Consider the following 19,390-nt stretch of genomic DNA (forward strand, 5'->3'; position numbering starts at 1 on the left):
ATGTCCGACTCTTTGTGACCCCATGGACTGCAGCACGCCAGGCCTCCCTGTCCATCATCAACTCCCAGAGCTTACCCAAACTCATGTCCATTGAGTTGGTGATGGCATCCAACCATCTCATCCTCTGTCATCCCCTTCTCCTCCTGCCTTCAATCTTTCCCAGCATCAGGGTCTTTTCCTATGAGTCAGTTCTTCACATCAAGTGACCAAAGTATTGGAGTTTCAGCTTCAGCATCAGTCCTTCCAATGAATATTCAGGGCTGATTTCCTTTAGGATGGACTGGTTGGATCTCCTTGCAGTCCAAGGGACTCTCAAGAGTCTTCTCCAACACCACACTTCAAAAGCATCAATTCTTTGGCACTCAGCTTTCTTTACAGTCCAACTCTCACATCCATACATGACCACTGGAAAAACCATAGCTTTGACTAGATGGACCTTTGTTGGCAAAGTAATGTCTCTGCTTTTTAATATGCTGTCTAGGTTGGTCATAACTTTTCTTGCAAGGAGCAGGCATCTTTTAATTTCATGGCTGCAGTCACCATCTGCAGTGATTTTGGAGCCCAAAAAATTAAGTCTGTCACTGTTTCCATTGTATTGGGTTGGCCAAAAATCTCACTTGAGTTTTTCCATAAGATCTTATGGGAAAACCCAAACAACCTTCTTGACCAACCCAATACTATGATATCCATAAAGGTAATCCCTGGCCTCCAAACCCCCATCCATTTACACAATGTATCAATGCAGAAATAGGCCTCAGACATAAATGAAGAGACACTGATAACTGGAGTACCTTGCCCTGACAGCTCCATCCTCTGTGGAGTCTGGAAAGAGGAACAATATTGGCAGCTCTAGAATGGAATTTCTTAAATAACACCTTAATATTGCTTTGAGTTTAAAACAACTTTGCTAGACTCAAATGGACCATGAGTTTCATTTTATTTCAAAGTTTTCAGTTCCAGACAGTTAACTTAGAAATGAACTTTTAGACACAACCCTCTCATGAGAACATGAGATCCAAGTGAGGCATTCCCTAAGAGTGCATGCTGCACTGTCTCCTAATATTCTTCCTGGTGAGACTTCATTAATAGTACGACCACCTTCATTTATTATGGAAGAAAAATCCTTTTATATAAAGTATATAACAAGTTAAATTTCTTGAAGTCTTTAGAAAACTTTCTTGAAAATATTTTAGTAGGACCTGCCTCTTAATACCAACTGAGATAGCATTGTTAAAAAGAATATTCTTTAAGTGTGTTATTCCTTTTATACTTAGCACCAATACCATGAATTTGAATCTAAAGGTAAAAATCTCTTTCAGAATGATATATGAACTACTTTTAAAATAGAGAGAAAGTAGATGAGATTTGGGAGCAATCTCTCTCCTGAACATATTCTTACCTTGAGTTGTTTTCACATCTCTTGGCCTGTAAAGTTAGCAGTCAATATTAATTTGAAAGCCACCTTCAAAAGTTGTCTTCCAGTTTGGAGACAAAGGGATCAGATCATTCTTAACACCTTTACTACCAAATCTTTATAAAATTCAAATGTTTATAAAATATCCAATGTTTATAAAATTCAAATGGGAAATGATATTTCTTTCTTCTGCTATTAAACTTGTAGTAAAAAAGAGTTTTAGTGAAATTCTCAAAAATAATACAGCAAAGAGATTCTCTTCCCCCCACCACCCCGTTTCAGATGATTTGCCCAAAATTATAAAGTCACACTCTCTTACCTCTGACCACTTTCAGCTAGTTCACTTTTACCTTTGTCCCTTGATTTGCCAGACATTGGAGAATTTTAAACCGTCCTTGCAGTTAAGAAAAAAGAATATTCGGAGCAGAGTTATCAACGACGGATGGGAAACAGAGAAGACAAGCTTTCTTGGTGACTCTGGCTTGCAAGAAGCAGAGCAGTGTTTGTGTAACCCTGTGGCAGTGCGTGGGAAACACTGCTAACCCCGCCCACCAGACACTCCACAGAAATAAAGACATCTGCATTGTTGGCGGCTCTGCTCACACCCACCTGATACTCTGCGGAGCCTGAGTGATCACACCCGATGAACAATGACAGTGGAATTTACTGGAAGGAAGCAGAAGAGCGGCTAATGTGATGTTACCAGTGCAACGCGGTCAGTAATCCTTAGAAGCAGCCGTCATCCGGATGCAAACAGAGAGATGATTCCAACAGATTTCTGTGCAGCAAGTTCTTCACTAAAACAGTGACAAGGCAAACATGACATGCACTCAGCTCTGAGCGACTCTAGGGAGAAAAAGAACACTGCGTTTTCTAGGGAGAAAAAGAAAACCAGCAAACAGAACTCAGTTAAATACAGCTGAAAAGGTGCAGCAGAAGGTCCCTGAAGTGGTACACACGGATTCTAAACTCCTGAATGTTTGACTATTCTCCACTTCCTTACTGCTGCAAATAAGATGCAAATCAACAAGGACTGAGAGGTCTCCTGGTCGTCATCTTATCTCTCTGCTGATTTTTCTGATGTCACAGATCCGAGACATAGGTAAGTACCTGCCAAGACAACCTCGGCTCGTAATCTTCCCTGGGAAGGAAGGAACCATGGATGGAAGCTCCATGAAACTGATCGAGGTCTTCCTGGTTTGGTGGGGATTTGCGTGCTTTGTAGAGAGGACTCAGTCTTGCCCGCCTTTTCTCATTCACTGTGCACAATTTCATCAGCCTTTTCCTGCCCTCTGGAGCTTGCCGATCAGGATGGCTGAGCAGGGCAGGAATGCAGGAGGGCTCAGGACCGTGACTCAGCCCCCCATCTTTAGCCCCTGCACCCGTGGAGGCTGACTGCTCTGTCGCTGAACAAACACCTCTCGGACCTCCCTTCACTCCATCTGCGTTGAACTGCAGACCAGGAACCGAGGGCATTAGTCTGCGCGCTGTGAAGGGTAACTGTACCTTGTCCTCACCATGGTTACTTAAGAAAACTACCGAGGGACTTCCCTGGTGGTCCAGGGGTTAAGAATCAGCCTTCCAATGCAGGGACGTGGGTTCGACCCATGGTCGGGGAACTAAGACCCCACATGCCTCGGGATGAGGAAGCCTGCAAGGTACAACGAGAGATCCTAAATGATGCAATGAAGATCCCACATGCCACAACTAAGGCGCAACACAGACAAGTAAACAAACAAGTGAATAGTAAAAGACAGGAGAAAGAAAACTACTGAATGGCCGCTAGTTACTCCTATTCCGTGATGATGGGAGGCCTTCTATCCCCATGTGACCTGTTTCTTTCTGTCGCTGATGTTTAACACTTCCCCTTTAAATAAGCAGGTGTGAACTCTTAAGTAGTCCTTGCATGACTTCGTGAGGAGTGGCCTGACCTCAGAATTAGAAGGAAGGCTTTGAATCAAGTGGCCTGTGATTGAGTTAGGAAAAACTCACTCCAGCAAGCCAGCCGGCAAAACAACTTCCAGTTTGTGAAAGCCAAAATAAAAAAAAAAGTGTCTTAACATTTGAGTCACCCTGTCATTCCACGCACAAAGGCTCCATGTACAGAGCAGAGCCACGAGCCTCTCCACATCTGCGTGTGTCCTTTCTGCCAAGTGCTTTATGTTCATGTTTTATTAGCTGGGTCTCTCGCTCGTACTGCGAGGTATAGATTAGCAGGTGAAGCAGGCACTGTCCATGATGAGACAGGAAGCAAATGCTCCAGGGACGTTTTATCCCAGAAGCCCGTGTGGAGGGATACGCTTTTCCCCACCTGCTGGAGGCACCAGGAGATAGAAGTCAGCCCACAGAACACCACTGAGCCATTTTTACAGGCATTTTCTTTGTAAAACACGTATATTGCTTCTTCCCTCCATTTTCCTCTCTCACTTTCTTCCACTCCCTTTCTCTCACTCACTCAACAAAAGCGAACAAGTCTTCAGCAGGTCTGTATTTCAATTCAAAATTATTACCATATGGCATCTGCTTCTTCTATCTTTACCTACCTAAATTACATGCATTATTTACAATTTTTGAGGTCATTCATTTCTTTAAAGGTCCTCTGTACAAGCTGTAGGATAAACAAAAGCATTTATATAACAAACTAAAAGAATGTGCTATAAGTCTGCTACATGAAAATAAAAGATGCTGGAAGACTTTTACTCTGTGATTTTATAGATAACGAAAGCTAAGTTGAAACTTTCTTAATGTAATTAGTTCATAGACAAATTGCATCTTTAGGGACAGTCTTGGTCTAGAGAAACTGGATTTTCTGGTTCTCAAAGATGGAAAAGCAAAACTAAAGTATAAGCCTCTATGAACATCCATAAAAACACAAAATAGACCTTCTAGTATGATTCTAGTTAGCTTATATTATATATTTGTTGTGTGAGTCTCCATTCAACACAAACCTTTTAACCCATTACATTAAAAGTACATATTGGGAAAAATTATGCGGTAGGAATCTTTTATGTGAGGAGAGAGCCTAGAGAAAAAGATAAAATCAATGATGATAGCCTCTGCGTAGTTAAGCTACGTGCAGTAAGAAAAGGATGCTAGGAAGAGCTGCCTGGCTCTTCACTACCACATAGAAGGTCTAGTTCCCTGACCAGGGCTCCAACCCAGGCCCCCTTCATGGCGAGCCAGAGCCTTAGCCACTGGACCAGCAGGGACATCCCTGCCTGGGTAGATCTGAACTGGCAGTTATCTCAGGTTGGGCTCAGTCACACGGCCCCTGAGCTGATGCTCAAAGCTCAACTTTATCGAATATCCACTGGGATTCCTGCTTTTCCAAGTTGCATCCTCTGGCTCCAGGCCATGTGCCCGCCTGGTGTGTAGTTGCCATGGTCCTTCCAGCTCTTGCCCTCTTCCTTTAAATGAACAAAGACTTTTGTTTTAAGCTGTCTTAAGTTTTCCTGAATACCATCACCTCCTCCAGAGGACTCTATGCATCTTGGCTCCCAAACCGACTTAGTTGGAGCATGTGACCCGTATTGTCTAGCTGGTTATAAAGGCAAGTCTACTCTTTGATGATGTTCAAATTCTTTGCCTAGGCTAATATTTTTATCATTAGAGACCACATAGATCCTGCTCTCATATGGTCTAGTTAATAGAGACCAGCAATGAACACGTTATTGTTCAGTCGCTAAGTCGCGTCCAACTCTTTGTGACCCCACGGGCTGCAACCTACCAGGCTCCTCTGTCCTCCACTGTCTCCTGGAGTTTGCTCAGATCCATGTCCTTTGAGCCAGTGATGCTATCTGACCACCTCATCCGCTGCTGTCCTCTTCTGCCTCTGCCTCCAATCTTTACCAGCCTCAGGGTCTTTTCCAATGAGTCAGCTCTTCATGTCAGGTGGCCCAAGTATTGGAGTTTCATCTTCAGCATCAGTCCTTCCAATGAATATTGGGTTGATTTCCTTTGGGATAGACTGGTTTGATCTCTTTGCAGTCCAAGGGACTCACTCTCAAGAGTCTTCTCCAACACCACAGTTCAAAAGCAGCAATTCTTTGGCACTCAGCCTTCTTTAGGGTTCAAATCTCACATCCACACATGACTACAGGAAAAACATGGAAGTACATAAACAATAAGATTTCTAGTAGCAATGAGCTCTAAGAAGGAAAGAATGGCGACAGTGGTGGTGGAGAGACAAGGCAATCCTTGCTAAGGCGGAGACATCTGAGTTACAGACCGCGGGGGTGCGAAGATCCGGGGTGAGGCTTCCTGACCAGGATTACAGGTCATACAGAGTCCCAGAGATGAGGACAAACACAAGCACATTTAAGGAAAAGCAGGGTGGCTGGTGAGCAAAGTAGGAGATAAAGTCAGCTGAGGTGGGCGGGGCCAGATTGCAAAGGAGCTCTGCAAGTCATGGTAAAGGCTACAAATTTTATTGTACTTGCAGTGAAGCTACTAAAGGAGAATAAGCTCAGGTGAGAGAAAGGGATAGGAAGCTGTCCATCAGGCCACTGCTGCCACCGGGAGGGGCAACGGTGCTCTGATTCCAGCTGTGCTGAGAACACTAAATCAGGCTTCACAGGTCGCTGTGGGCTTTTTGGCCATTTGGTGAAGGCCAGAAGGGATGTGAGGGTGAGGTTGGAACCCCAAATTCTGCTTTGATCAATAAAAGGCTGAAAGCCTGCCAGCCAGCCAAGTGAAGAGGTGGCCTAGGCTGCTGATGCTCAGGAGACCCAGCTTGTACTTGCAACTTATGAACTTGAACTGTCAGCATCGCGATATCCAGGTATTGTAAGCAGACAAAGTTTTGGCAGGTGTTCTTATCCAGTTCCATCACTTCATGCGAGGGGATACAGGGGGAAAAGTAGAAGCAGCAACAGATTTTATTTTCTTGGGCTCCAAAATCACTGCAAATGGTGACTGCAGTCATGAAATTAAAAGACACTTGCTCCTTGGAAGGAAAGCTCTGACAAACCTAGACAGAGACATCACTTTGCTGACAAAGGTCTGTCTAGTCAAAGCTATGGTTTTTCCAGTAGTCATGTATGGATGTGAGAGCTGGACCATAAAGAAGGTGGAGCACTGAAGAACTGATGCTTTCGAACTATGGTGCTGGAGAAGACTCTTGAGAGTCCCTGGGACAGCAAGATCAAACCCATCAATCCTAAAGGAAATCAACCCTGAATATTCATTGGAAGGATTGGTGCTAAAGCTGAACCTCCAATACTTTGGCTACCTGATGTGAAAAGCTGAACCCCTGGAAAAGCCCCTGATCCTGGGAAAGATTGAAAGCAAAAGGAGAAGAGGGTGGCAGAGAATGAGATGGTGGGCATCACTGACTCAATGGACATGAATCTGAGCAAATTCCAAGAGATAGTGAAGGACAGGGAAGCCTGTCCATGGGATTGCAAAGACTCGACACAGCTGGGCAGCTGAACAACGACAGCATAAATGGAAGTGACTGGCATGCTTGGGGCCCAGCGATGGGTTACACTTTTCAAACTCTAGTTACCAGCTTCTTCATCTTCTCTGGATTTTCTTCAACGGTTCTTTGCCCCAGATGATGCTACACAAAAGTGAAAAAACAGAGTCCTATTATTTTGATGATAAACGACAAAAAGCTTAAAACTACAGTGAGAAAAGCAGCATACATTCAAGCAAGGGAAGAAGAGAACTGTGTCCTGCTTTCTCCACAAAGATGTCAGTGCCCCGTGGCCGCCTCGCACTCTGCGATGCTGGTCCAGGGGCCCTGTGGAGGAGCCTGGCAGCTTCGTGGGGCCAGGACAGGATCTGTGGAGTCACAGGGCCTGCAGGATCAGGGCAGGATCTATAGAAGTGACCTGTAGGATGAGCCCAACATATCCTGAAATCAGCGCTTGGCTGCTGTGAGCCGAAGGGTAGGAGCCCCTCCGTGGAACAGGTGCCCCTGATTACAGACAATTCCTGCCAGACGCCCTGAGCCGAGAAAAGCACAGTCTTTGCTGACTCACTGCATCCATGTCTGTCCAGTCAGACTCAGGCATATGCTGATGAATGTGTCAGGACTAAAGCGACTTGGGCTGTGATTCTCCATTTAGTTTGTTTGGCAGGCATGGAAGAATCACATTCAACCATTAAGTTTATGAACACAGTGTTAAACGGTACCAAATATTAAGGCATACATAGATGAGGCTCTACGCCATCTATGAAAGAGGGCAGAGATATTTCAATGGCAACTTTGAGCCATCTGTGGTCCCACCTTTTAGGAGGGAATTCAAAGCATAAAAAGTACAACAGTGATGGAATGTCCGAAAGTCTCTCATGACAAGTCTAACTATGCCTGTGTGTTACCACACCACGCTATACAACGACCCCCTGCAACCCCGCTCAGCTAAGGCCACCACGTGAAATCAATTTCAACCCCCAAACTCAATTGGCCTGCCATCTAGATAGACACAACCTGGCCTTTTTAGGCCTTAATTATGGATCTCCCCAATTTCTCAGAAGAGCCAGAAAGTTGGAGAAGACAGACTGTGATAAAGAGATGATTGTCATGAGAAGCCGCAGTCTGCATTTAGTGATTTTGTGCATGGCTACATTCAGGGACTTTGTCAAGCACACCGCGAGGAGATTTTGACTTTGAGAAATGTGTAGAGAAACCCACAGAAAACCTCTCACGACACACGCTTTCTAGCTTGTTATTCAGTGGTTCACGGGGTTTTTTAAGTTTTCTCCTGCCTTTGTTCTCCTCTTTTCATGAAGAAATGTAGTGAGCATCAGTCACAACCTGATACTGTGCCCAGGGTAATTTTCTGTAATGCTCCCTTTTATACCAAAAAAGTCACAAGGTTTTATGAAAAGTTATGTGGTTTCCTTAAGGATAGTTTGCCTATTACTTGACCTGAGGAAGGAAAAGAAGGAAAATTACGTGCCAAGAGATTTACTGCAGATTTTTGAATATATTTGTCATCTTCACAGTCGAGTGAGGCCAAAGTTTTCTCCCTCTTACAGATTGGACTCAGAAAGAAAACTTCCCCAAAGTTACACAAATGGGCTTCACACCCAAATCCTTCTGGATCCCAACAATCAAAACACAGGATTTTACCAAGTGAAGCACAGTTAGACTAAATAAGCAAGTCAGATTGTGCCAAAGTTTAAGAAATGAAGTCCCAAAAAAAAAAAAAAAAAAAGAAATGAAGTCCCTAAATTCCTAAAACCTAATCAACACTCAATTTCCTCCCAGTTTTTAAAACCACAGCACCAGCAGCCCAGCTGCTCCCTGGGAGCGTCCTTCCTCACCAATTAACGTGTTCGCAGCACACCTGTTGCATTAGCGCTGAAATCAATTCCCAAACAATGGTGCCACCTGTCACTGTCCGGAGGCACCACACACGCGCGCTAAGTCACTCAGCCGCGTCCGCCTCTGCAACCACAGCCCACCAGGCTCCCCTGGCCAGGGGATCGTCTGCGCAAGAATACTGGAGTGGGCGTCATGCCCTCCTCCAGGGGATCTTCCCGCCCCAGGGATTGAACCAGCATCTCTGCCATCTCCTGCATTGGTGGGCGGGTTCTTTACCACCAGCGCCAACCGGGAAGCGAGTCCTGAGGCCGCGCTGCTCCTGAAATAGGATCAGCCTGGCGCGCACAGCCTGGGGCTTGCTGTGACCCCCACACCTCACTGGCTTCTGGAGGGGAGAGGAGGCAGCATCCTCTTGCTTCCATCTTTCCGCCTGTGCTCCTGCCCTGCCATCAGCCACCTCACCCGGAAGACGCGTCGTCTCCGTTCCGCCCATCCTTAAACTCCCCACTCGGGGCCTTCCTCCTGCAGGGAAACCCTTTCCACTGGTTTTCGGCCACAGTCATGTGGACTTTTGTTTCCATAGCCCTTTTAGCCACTTTCCAGCTGTTTGACAGCTCGTTGATTTTTTTAAACATATAATGATTTGGGCACACTGATTTTGATTTTTTATGATTTCTGCTTTGTGTGTGTGGTGTGTGCCCTCTGTAATACCCACATAATTTGGGGGCCATTTGTATTTATTATTTACTGATTGAGCAAGACAGTGATGGGATGGTCACCAGGTGAAGAATGATAGATGGCACATTATTGTTATTCCAGAAGTCTTAAAACTCCGGATTGCACTGTTTTCAAGATGGGTCCATCTGGAAAGCTTCATGGTTTCCATAAGATTCTGATAGAGAAAAGACATGTGGCTAACTATATAAAGTTACGCTTGAAACAATAGAAAAAGCTAAAAGAGGAGATGAAAAAAAAGATTTCACATCAGTAGAACTGAATAAGAATTCTCCTGTGAAAAAGTTCAGATGGCTTAGAATGCGAGTACTTAATCACTGATGTTATTGCTCAGGTAATTGGAGGCAGGGGAGGAGGGGAGAGACTCCTCACCCAGGGGCGGTCTAACGTGAGGTTCTGTGCGGCCACTCTCTTCTGCTGCTCCTCTCCCCCAAATGTACCGAAACTACGTCCTATTTCATTCATTCATCTCTTCAATAACAGCAAATATTTTGGAGTGCTAATTCTCCTAGCTCCTAGGTAGGAGACTGACCTGCACAGACTAGGGATTTGTTTTTAGGAAACAATTCAGCTTAGTCTGAAAACACATGCGCTTTCTGCATTTCCACAAAGTCCCATCATTGCGGCCTGGCTTCCCATCACACCCCAGCGTCCAGCCTGGGAAAACCGGGGTGCAGGAGCGGCAGACGCGGAGGCGGGGCTGGAGGAGCTCAGGGTTAGACGTGGGGGTCCCAGCTGCCCCAGGCTCGCGGCTCTCTCCGGGCGCTGCTGATGAAATGCAGGCTCCTGCCCCAGGGCCTCCTGAGCCGGCAGCGGCTTCTCCCTCTCGGCCTCTTAGGATGAGAACGAGTTTACGGACAGGGGAGCAGCTAAGCTCCGACTTTTAGGACCTCAGCGACCTGCATGCTCAAGAGACCTTTGCCCAGGGTGACCACCAGCAGCTTTTGCCCAGAGAGACGTAGTGCTTTGGGCTTTAGGCACACAAAAAAAGCCTCTCCTTCGCTAGCTGACGAGTATAGGAAAGACTACGTTCCTTTCCGAGTTCAGCGTGCAGGATCTTCTCTGCCCTTACGGTTTCGCGGAAGCCTAATCCCCTCCGCTGCAGGGTGCGAAGCACGCGGTAATCACTGTCTCTAACCTCGGGTTGCCTCAGCTGGTCCATCAGCTAGGATGCTTCCAGCACAGCTGCTACCGGCAGGGGGATGTATCTACGTTCAAAACCCTGTCCACTGTGCGGCTTCCAGGCAACTGCGCCATCAGGGTTTATATTCACAGGTTGACAGGATAAATACAGTTTTTTGTCCCGTCACCAGCCAAGTTACCCATTCAGAAGCCTGGGCACACCTCTGCCCTCATCCCTTATAGCGAATAAGCTCTCTGCTTGCCCAGCTAGGGAGCAAGCAAGGGGACCTGTTGTTTGCTTTCGCTCCCCTCTGCTGCAGCAGGGGCCCCAGTAAAGCCTTGCCTGAGAGAAAAAGAAAACAATATATCAGACATCTGGTATATCCCTGTCAGTGTTTCTTAAAAAAAACCCAAAAAACTAAAAAGCAGCATTTCTTTCAGTGCCTGAACTCACAATTTCCAGACTGAAAATTACCAATTACTAAAAAACAAAAGTCAGCCCAGGAAATCTGAAGATCTAGTTGGCTTTACTGACAAGTCATGAAGCAGGAAGCCGTCCATCCGGCCACTAGAAGGTTCCCCCGGGGAGGGGGGGTTGTGTGAATGGAAGGTCTTTATAGGGAGGAGGGAGGAGCAAAGGGTATGTCAGGAAAAGAAAAGATGGTTTTTAGGTCAGGACATCTTTGAGAAAAAGAGAAGGCAAGGGTTTTATCACCCAGATTGACTCTTGCTGGCGGTGGGGAGGGGGTGGTGGAGAGGGTCCACAGATGGCTTCACTGATGCTGAGATTACATTTCTTGAGAAGATCATCAGAAACAGCAGTTAAGTACTGGCTTGCTGTCATGGGGGTGGGGAGGGGGAAGTGACTCTATTTGGAGCCTGTCATTTCATAATTAACATAACTTCAAGGCTAACTTTTCTCTTCTCCTAAATAATTTGTTCATTGTCAGAGTTTAATAAATATCAAATATTTTTGTGCAACTTTTTTTTTTTACAAATTAATTATATAAAAAAAGTTATGATGTTGAATCATATAGAAAAATACTATGAAATAATTTTTAAAGCTTTGAAAATTGATTTAAATAATTAGTGAGTCCGTAAAGATTATACCATTGATTTCATTTCAGCTGCCTCGAACCTTTCCAGGATCTTGTGTTACAGTCTCCCATTTCGACAAAGCCTTTCCCTACAGACCAGTCCACAAATACATTTGCGTCATCATCATGTTAAAATCCCAGGTTATACAACGTAATTTATGTGGATCCGTGTGGATTCAACCTGTCCTCTAAGAAGAGAGTAAGTACCGAAATAGGTGGAAGGACTTCCTCTTTGAACTACGACACATCCTCGCGAGTAGAGACTTCTTTTTCTTCTCTTAGCCTGGCCACACAGTCCATACAGCACTCCACAAAATAACCAAAGCAAACTAAAGGTTTGTCCAGTGAGTTTAGTTTTTAAGTATGAAGGTGTGAAAGAAGAGTCAACACTCATTCGGGGACTTCCCTGGTGGCCCAGTGGTTAACACTTCGCCTCCCAGTGCAGGGGGTACAGGTTCACTCCCTGGGTGGGGAGCTAAGACGCCACACGCCTCTCAGCCAGAACACCAAAACACAAAACAGGAGCAGTCATGTGACAACTTCAGTCAGGACTTCAAAAAACACATTAAATTCACATATTGGCAACGTATCCCTTGGCCATGTACCCAGAAGCAACTAAAAACCCAAGGAAACAAAACCAAGCCCCTTAAAACCTGTATTGCTTTAGTCCCAGAGGCAAAGGGCAGATCACTCCAGGTGTTTAACACTGTCCTGTTTCAACGTTATGCATCCCGTTTGGAAGCTCTGGTGTGGTCATAGCTTTGTGAGTCACAGACCCACAGGAGATGCCAGCGGCATGGGGGCGGGGGAAAGGGAGGGCGCCGTGGGGTGAGGGCCCTGCGGAACTGGAGCCTTGAGACAAGCCGTCACCTTTGGCCAAAAAAAGCCAGAGGAGATTGTGCAAGGAGGGAGGCAGGGAGAAAAGAGCCCTGGGTTCATCCTGCTTTCTCCCTTGGGCCTCTCACTGCAGGTTCCCTTAAGTTGGATCCAATGCCAAGCCAGAGCGTCCACATGCTGAGCTGATGTAACCTGCCCAAGTCCATCTCCCAGGGCAAGAAACGGAGTGAAGGGTGGAGACGAGATCTGGAAGGGCAGACAAGAAGCTCAGCCTTTTTGTCCATTTTGCATTTTTACACACTCTAAACTACCTCTTGTCCTTGGGAAGTAGACACGCCGTACGTCCCAATTCTCAACTGGAGGATACTAAGGCAGGAACAACACACGAGCTACCTTCATCCTCTTTTCAGCTAGTGTAAAGCAGACCTGGAGAGAAAGACTGTGGAGAAAGAGCTTCCTGTTGGTATGCCGATCAATGGCTTCCCCAGCGGCTCAGATGGCAAAGGATCTGCCTGCAGTGCGGGAGACCTGGGTTTGATCCCCTGGAGAAGGACAAGGCAACCCACTGCAGTATTCTTGCCTGGAGAATCCCATGGACAGAGGAGCCTGCTGACCTACAGTCCAGGGAGGTGCAAAAGTGTCAGACACGACTGAGAGACTGAGAATGCACGCCTATCGATAGTGTTTCTTTAAGCCCTCAGACTGCTTAACCTAACAGCCCTTTCTGCTTAATCTGAATAACCCAAAGAATGTCGGACATCATGCTATTCTCTAGTCTATCCTATATTTTCTCATCTCTGGGCTTTCTGGGATAATGATTGAAAAAAATAATTAAACAGACTTTCAACTGAACAGAGTCTGCAGACCAGAAAGTGGAGCTCTCATGCCCTGTAAATGATAACACAGCCCCAACAGGAAGAGGAAAGACCTCTCCTGGAAGGACACAGCCAATGAAAACCCAAGAACTCTTTGTTTGCATAACCTCCCAACTTCCTTTTCCCCTCTATAAAAGAGTTCTCCTCTTCATTTTTGCTAGGGCCTTGCACGTGGCTTGCAATGGTTGCAAATTTCAATTCTCTGCTAATCCCAAATAAACCCACATTTGCTGGAGAAATAACTGGCAGTATATATTTTTTTCCCAGTCAGTTCAGTCGCTCAATCGTGTCCAACTCCTTGAGACCCCATGGACTGCAGCATGCCAGGCTTCCCTGTCCTTCACCAACTCCTGGAGCTTGCTCAACTTCATGTCCGTCGAGTTGGTGATGCCATCCAACCATCCCATCCTCTGTCGTCCCCTTCTCCTCCCGCCTTCAATCTTTCCCAGCATCAGGCAGGGTCTTTTCCAATGAGTCAGTTATTTTCATCAGGTAGCCAAAGTATTGGCGCTTCAGCATCAGTCCTTCCAATGAATATTTAGGACTGATTTCCTTTAGGATGGACTGGTGGTTCTAGGTCAACACAATTAACTAACAGTGACTGTATCACCAGGCTGGTTGCTAACTTGCAGAGTTCATATCTTTTCAATGCAAACGACACTCTCCGCTACGTTCCTGTGTTTGCACTGAGAAAAAACACTGCTCTGTGCATGCTCCCTCAGCCTGTCAGGTAAAAGCCCCCCAGACTGTAAGAAAGAAAAAAGACACACCGCTCCACTCCCCCCCAAAAGCCCACAGCAATGATCGCAAAGAGGAAAAATGGTGCAAATATGCACACACACATACAATTAGGAAAATCTGTGCCAGAATGCAAAAAAGGAAACGTTGGAATGGAAAAGGGAACTGACTTAGCAGTCCAGAGAAGGCTGGAATCTAAGCATATAAATTCAAATGATGTAAATCAATTCCCAGGCTAGATTCGTGGAAAGACAAAGGAGTTAGAGGTGATGGGTGCCTCTGAAAGCAAGGTGGGGCTGAAAAGAGGAGAGATATTTGAAAGTCTCTTTAAAATGGCATTTAACCCTGATCGCCCCCATCCCATGCAACAAAGCAAATATACTTTCCCGAAGAGAAGATAATATTAATAACTGGATAGCATAGGATCACCAACATTTGCAGAAAAATCTCTAACATAAAAGGCCAAGACAATAAAAAAAAAAAAAAAGGAACAAACAGGAAAAAAGGGGGAAAATTTTAAGACATGTAATTATTACACTCAGACAAGTTATTGAGTCTCTGAAATAAAAACTAAGTACTTTTTTATTTTTAAAGAACTTTTAGAGGATAAGAAAGCTCTTGGAAGTAATCAATAAGAAAATAAAGTAAAAAAAGTCATTGGCTAACTGGCAAAGGAATTGGAAGAAAAAGTTGAGAAAATATCCCTAATTAGCATGAAAGTCAGAAGGAGAAAAAGACAAGAAAACTACACTATCAAGCCAGGAAGTTCAGCTGAACTAAGGGAGAACAAAGAAATAGAAGATGTTGTCAAGAAACAGGGAGAGAACGTTTCCTAGAATAAAGGGCCTGAGGCTGAAGCTGAAAGGGGCCACTCCAGCTCATTGAGCCGAGACTCGTTTTACACTCTCGTGAAGACTCAGACAACAGGGTTAATGTGAAGGTTTCAAACGTGTTCAGACCTCAAAAACAAGCAGAAAACCAAGTCACGTAAATAGGATCCTTCCATCCCTGCAATTGGAAGACAGTGAAAAAATGCCTTCAAAACTCCATGGACTGAAGTCCCTGGCAGTCCAGTGGTTAGGACTCTGAGCTTTCACTGCCAGGGACCCGGGTTCCATCCCTAGTCAGGGAATTAAGATCCCACAAGATCCTATGAGCCAAAAAAGAAACTCCATGGAAATGATTCCTTCTCTAACATATTTTTTTTTTTTATTATTCCTTCTCTAACATCTTAAATCCCACCAAACTGTCAGCTAAGGGTAAGGAGAGATTAAAGACATTTTCAGAAATGCAAGGTTTCAAAAGTTTACCTCCCATACCTGCCTTTTCAGAAAGCTACTAGGGAATGTGTCCGCAGTGAAATGAAGTAGTAACAAAGAAAGAGGAAGATATGAAATCCAGGGGCTGAAGGACACGACACAGGGGGAGAGTCCTGAGTAAAAAGAATTCCTAGAACAACGGCGACAGAAATACTAAGATAACAACAGTCAGCTGGTATAGAGAGTAAATGAGATTAGAGAGCAGAGATCCCCAAGAGTGCTGTCTCTGAGAATAATATGACTGATTGAATAGCTAATATTTGTGACTCTGTTCAGAGGAGAATTAGCTGGAAAATAACTGGTACAAAAATAGGAGGGAATAAAATAGGAGGCAACAACTTACATCAAGACAGAGAAACAGTTCATGAAACAAAATCTAGCCATAGAAAACCAGGTGACTTCGCTGTGAATAACAGTTACACTGGCATTGTACCGCATGTTGATTGTCTAAAAATGGTAAGGCAACCACTGGGGGCAGGTGGAAGGAGGGGACAGAGGGCAGAGAAGGCATCCTTGCAAGACGGAAAAGTCCTTGCCTACTGTGGCAGGAGTGCTAAGCACAAGTTTTAGAATTAGGTAAATAGACAAGCTCAAAGAGCTCAAAAAGAAGTGCTTAAGGTAGTGGTAGTGGGGGGGAGAGGGAGAATGGGGCTGGTACTGCTGTTTTTCATAAGGAAACGAGAAGTACTAGGATTTTGAAATTAAAAGCTTTTCATCAAAGCTTTGTCATGTGCGCACATGCATGGGTGTGTGTGTGTGTGGCTTTGGAAGTAACCTTTAAGATGTATTGTTGTTCAGACACTCAGTCATGTCTGGCCAGGCCTCCCTGCCCTTCATCATCTCTAGGAGCTTACTCAAACTCAAGTCCATTGAGTCAGTGATGCCATCCAGCCATCTCATCCTCTGTCGTCCCCTTCTCCTCTACCCTCAATCCCTCCCAGCATCAGGGTCTTTTCAAATGAGTCAGTTCTTCCCATCAGGTGGCCAAAGTATTGGAGCTTCAGCTTCAGCATCAGTCCTTCCAATGAATATTCAGGACTGATCTCTTTTAGGATGGACTGGTTGGATCTCCTTGCAGTCCAAGGGACTCTCAAGAGTCTTCTCCTATACCACAGTTCAAAAGCATCAATTCGTTGGCGCTCAGCTTTCTTTATAGTCCAACTCTCATATCCATACATGACTCCTGGAAAAACCAAAGCTTTGACTAGACAGACTTTGTTGGCAAAGTAATGGTTCTGCTTTTTAATACACTAAGTTTGTCATAGCTTTTCTTCCAAGGAGTAAGTGTCTTTCAATTTCATGGCTGCAGTCACCATCTGCAACGATTTTTAGAGCCCAAGAAAATAAAATCTGTCACTGTTTACATTTTTTCCCCATCTATTTGCCATGAAGTGATGGGACCAGATGCCATGATCTTAGTTTTCTGAATGTTGAGTTTCAAGCTAGCTTTTTCACTCTCCTCTTTCATGCACATCAGGAGGCTCTTACACACACATGTATTCATACCACATCTTTTTATCAATTCATCTCTTGAGACACATAGGTTGTTTTCCATACCTGGGCTATTAATAATGCTTCAATTATATCTTTTGCATTTTAATATAATTAACATGGGGCGAGGACCTCTGCCAAAGCTACTGGGAGTAGAGGATTTTTAATTCAGACTTTATTGAAATCTTAACCTACGTGTATATCTGGTTCACCTTGTCTTTGTGGCTCAAAGAACATAAATTTCTAGAGTTTCTCCTCCTGATTTTGTCTTTCTCCCCCAAATTGTGAGCTCATATATTCCTTTGAATTCACGCGTTCTTTCTAGTCATCAACCCTCTCACACTGTCCTTCCTGTTACTTCTCCTTCTGACCCAAACTACCAGTTCAACAAACGGCGTCTGCAGGAGGCTGAGACCTCAGGCCGGGAACCTGGAGCTGGTGTGCAGCGGTGCAGCGCATGATCACCCCTGACCAGCCCGCAGCATCAGTCAAGGCCATAAACCCAGGGATGGGGGCAACAGGAGAGGGGGTTTTTAAATATTGCTCACCAATTAGGCAATGTCGCATTTCAAATATATTTGTTACTTTCTATGAATCCTTCAGCAAAATAAACAAAAGAAAAAATATACATGCACAGGTGAAAGTGTGTGGAAGTGTCAGTCACTTCAGTTGTGTCTGACTCTTTGAGACCCCCTGGATTATAGCCCACCAGGCTCTTCCGTCCATGGGATTCTCCAGGCAAGAATACTGGAGTGGGTTGCCATGCCCTTCTTCAGGGGATCTTCCTGACCCAGGGATCAAACCCAGGTCTCCTGCATTGCAGGCAGATTCCTTATCATCTGAACCACCAGGGAAGCCCATATATACACATATATGCTTATATAACTACCTCCCAATGTATCTCTTTTCTAAATTTTTGTATGTGATATTTTCCAACTTGATGACTCACTGTACAACTGGTACCTTCTATCTAGGATGACGATACCGCAGTGGCCAAAGTATTAGCCCACTTTCTCTTTTGAGGCAGAGTTTAAGTATTTCCTATCTCATCTGTACAGAAACAATGCAATATTTATAAGTTTTAGAATCTTGCTCTCCGGGTCTTTGCTGCACATGGCTTCAGAGTCCCTGGGGAGGATCTAATTTCCCTGAGGTGGATTTCCACATAAACCCTAGGATCAGATAATCCCTGCCCAGATGCTACCAGGGCTGCTGCTCTGGGATTTGGCTTTAACCCTGGGGGCAGTGGCCAGATTCTAATTTAGGGAAATACATATTGGCAATCAAAATTTTCCAGGACTTTCAGTTCATTCTCATGCTTTTCTCTATTTCTGGTCCTAATCCATGTGTTTAATGTCTGTTTGCTGGGTTAAAGAGGGGATACAGACTGACGAGAATGGAATGGGACAGAACATAGCTAAAAACACTGAGGGAAATCGGGGAAAGATGGGAGTCCAGAGAACACTCTCACATCTTGTATTTGTCTATCCTTGTCCCTTTCCTCTATCTACTTTGTTGACCAAATAATTCTTGTCCAGATTTAGATCAAAAGCAAGTTTAACTAAAATAGAGATCAAGAAGAATGAAATGGCAATTTTTACTATCAAAAATTCTCTACATATTCTATGTCTATGGATTCCTTTACTTATGTATTTTACTGCATTTACTTACTTTTTGTTGAAGTATAGATGACTTACAATATTATGTTAGTTTCAAGTGTGCAACAGGGTGACTTGATATTCTTGTATATTACACATCATATAAACTTATTATAAATCATAGACTGTATTTTCTGTGCTATATAGCACATCCCCATTACATTTATTTTATAACAGGTAGTTTATACATCTTAATCCCCTTCATTTATTTTGCCCCTCTCCCCCCATACCCCTCTGGCACCCACTAGTCTGTTCTCTGTATGTGTGAGTCTGTTTCGTGATATTTGCTCATTTGTTTTTGTACATTCCACATATAAATGAAAGTAGACAGTATTTGCCTTTCTCTGACTTATTTCACTTAGGATAATACCCTTTAGGCCCACCCAGGTTGTCTCAAATGGCAAGATTCCATCCTTTTTATGGCTGAGTAATATTCCTTTGTGTGTGTGTATACATTACCCATTCATCTTCTGGTGTGCACTAAGGTTGTTCCACAGCTTGGCTCTTACTAAAAGACGCTATGAACACTGGAGTAAACATATCTTTATGAATTATTCTTTACGTTCCTTCAGATAAATACTCAGGAGCAGACCTGAAGGGCTGTATAGCATTTCTATTTTTTGAGGAACCTCCAAACTGTTTTTCACAGTGGCGGTACCAATTTACAATCTTTCCAACAATGAATAAGGGTTCCCACATCCTTGCCAACCCTCATTATTTCCTGTCTTTTTGATGATATCCACTCTAACAGATGTGTGGTGATATCTCATTGTAGTTTTGATTTGCATTTCCCTGATGATTAGTTATATTGAGCATCTTTTCTCGTCCCTG

At 44.4% G+C, this 19,390-nt stretch overlaps 1 protein-coding gene across 2 annotated transcripts in view; it reads right to left on the reverse strand.

The window, feature by feature from the left end:
• DENND1B (DENN domain containing 1B) overlaps window positions 1-1,804 on the reverse strand; it is a 278,593-nt gene extending 276,789 nt beyond the window's left edge. For both annotated transcript variants that reach the window (XM_043922760.1, XM_043922762.1), the window contains exon 1: window positions 1,734-1,804. In XM_043922760.1, coding sequence (XP_043778695.1) covers window positions 1,734-1,789 — 56 coding nt within the window. In that variant the 5' untranslated portion in view covers window positions 1,790-1,804. The remainder of the gene's footprint in view (window positions 1-1,733) is intronic.
• Between the last annotated feature and the right edge of the window lie 17,586 nt (window positions 1,805-19,390).

Source organism: Cervus elaphus, chromosome 14 (assembly GCF_910594005.1).
Source record: "Cervus elaphus chromosome 14, mCerEla1.1, whole genome shotgun sequence".
Taxonomy (NCBI): domain Eukaryota; kingdom Metazoa; phylum Chordata; class Mammalia; order Artiodactyla; family Cervidae; genus Cervus; species Cervus elaphus.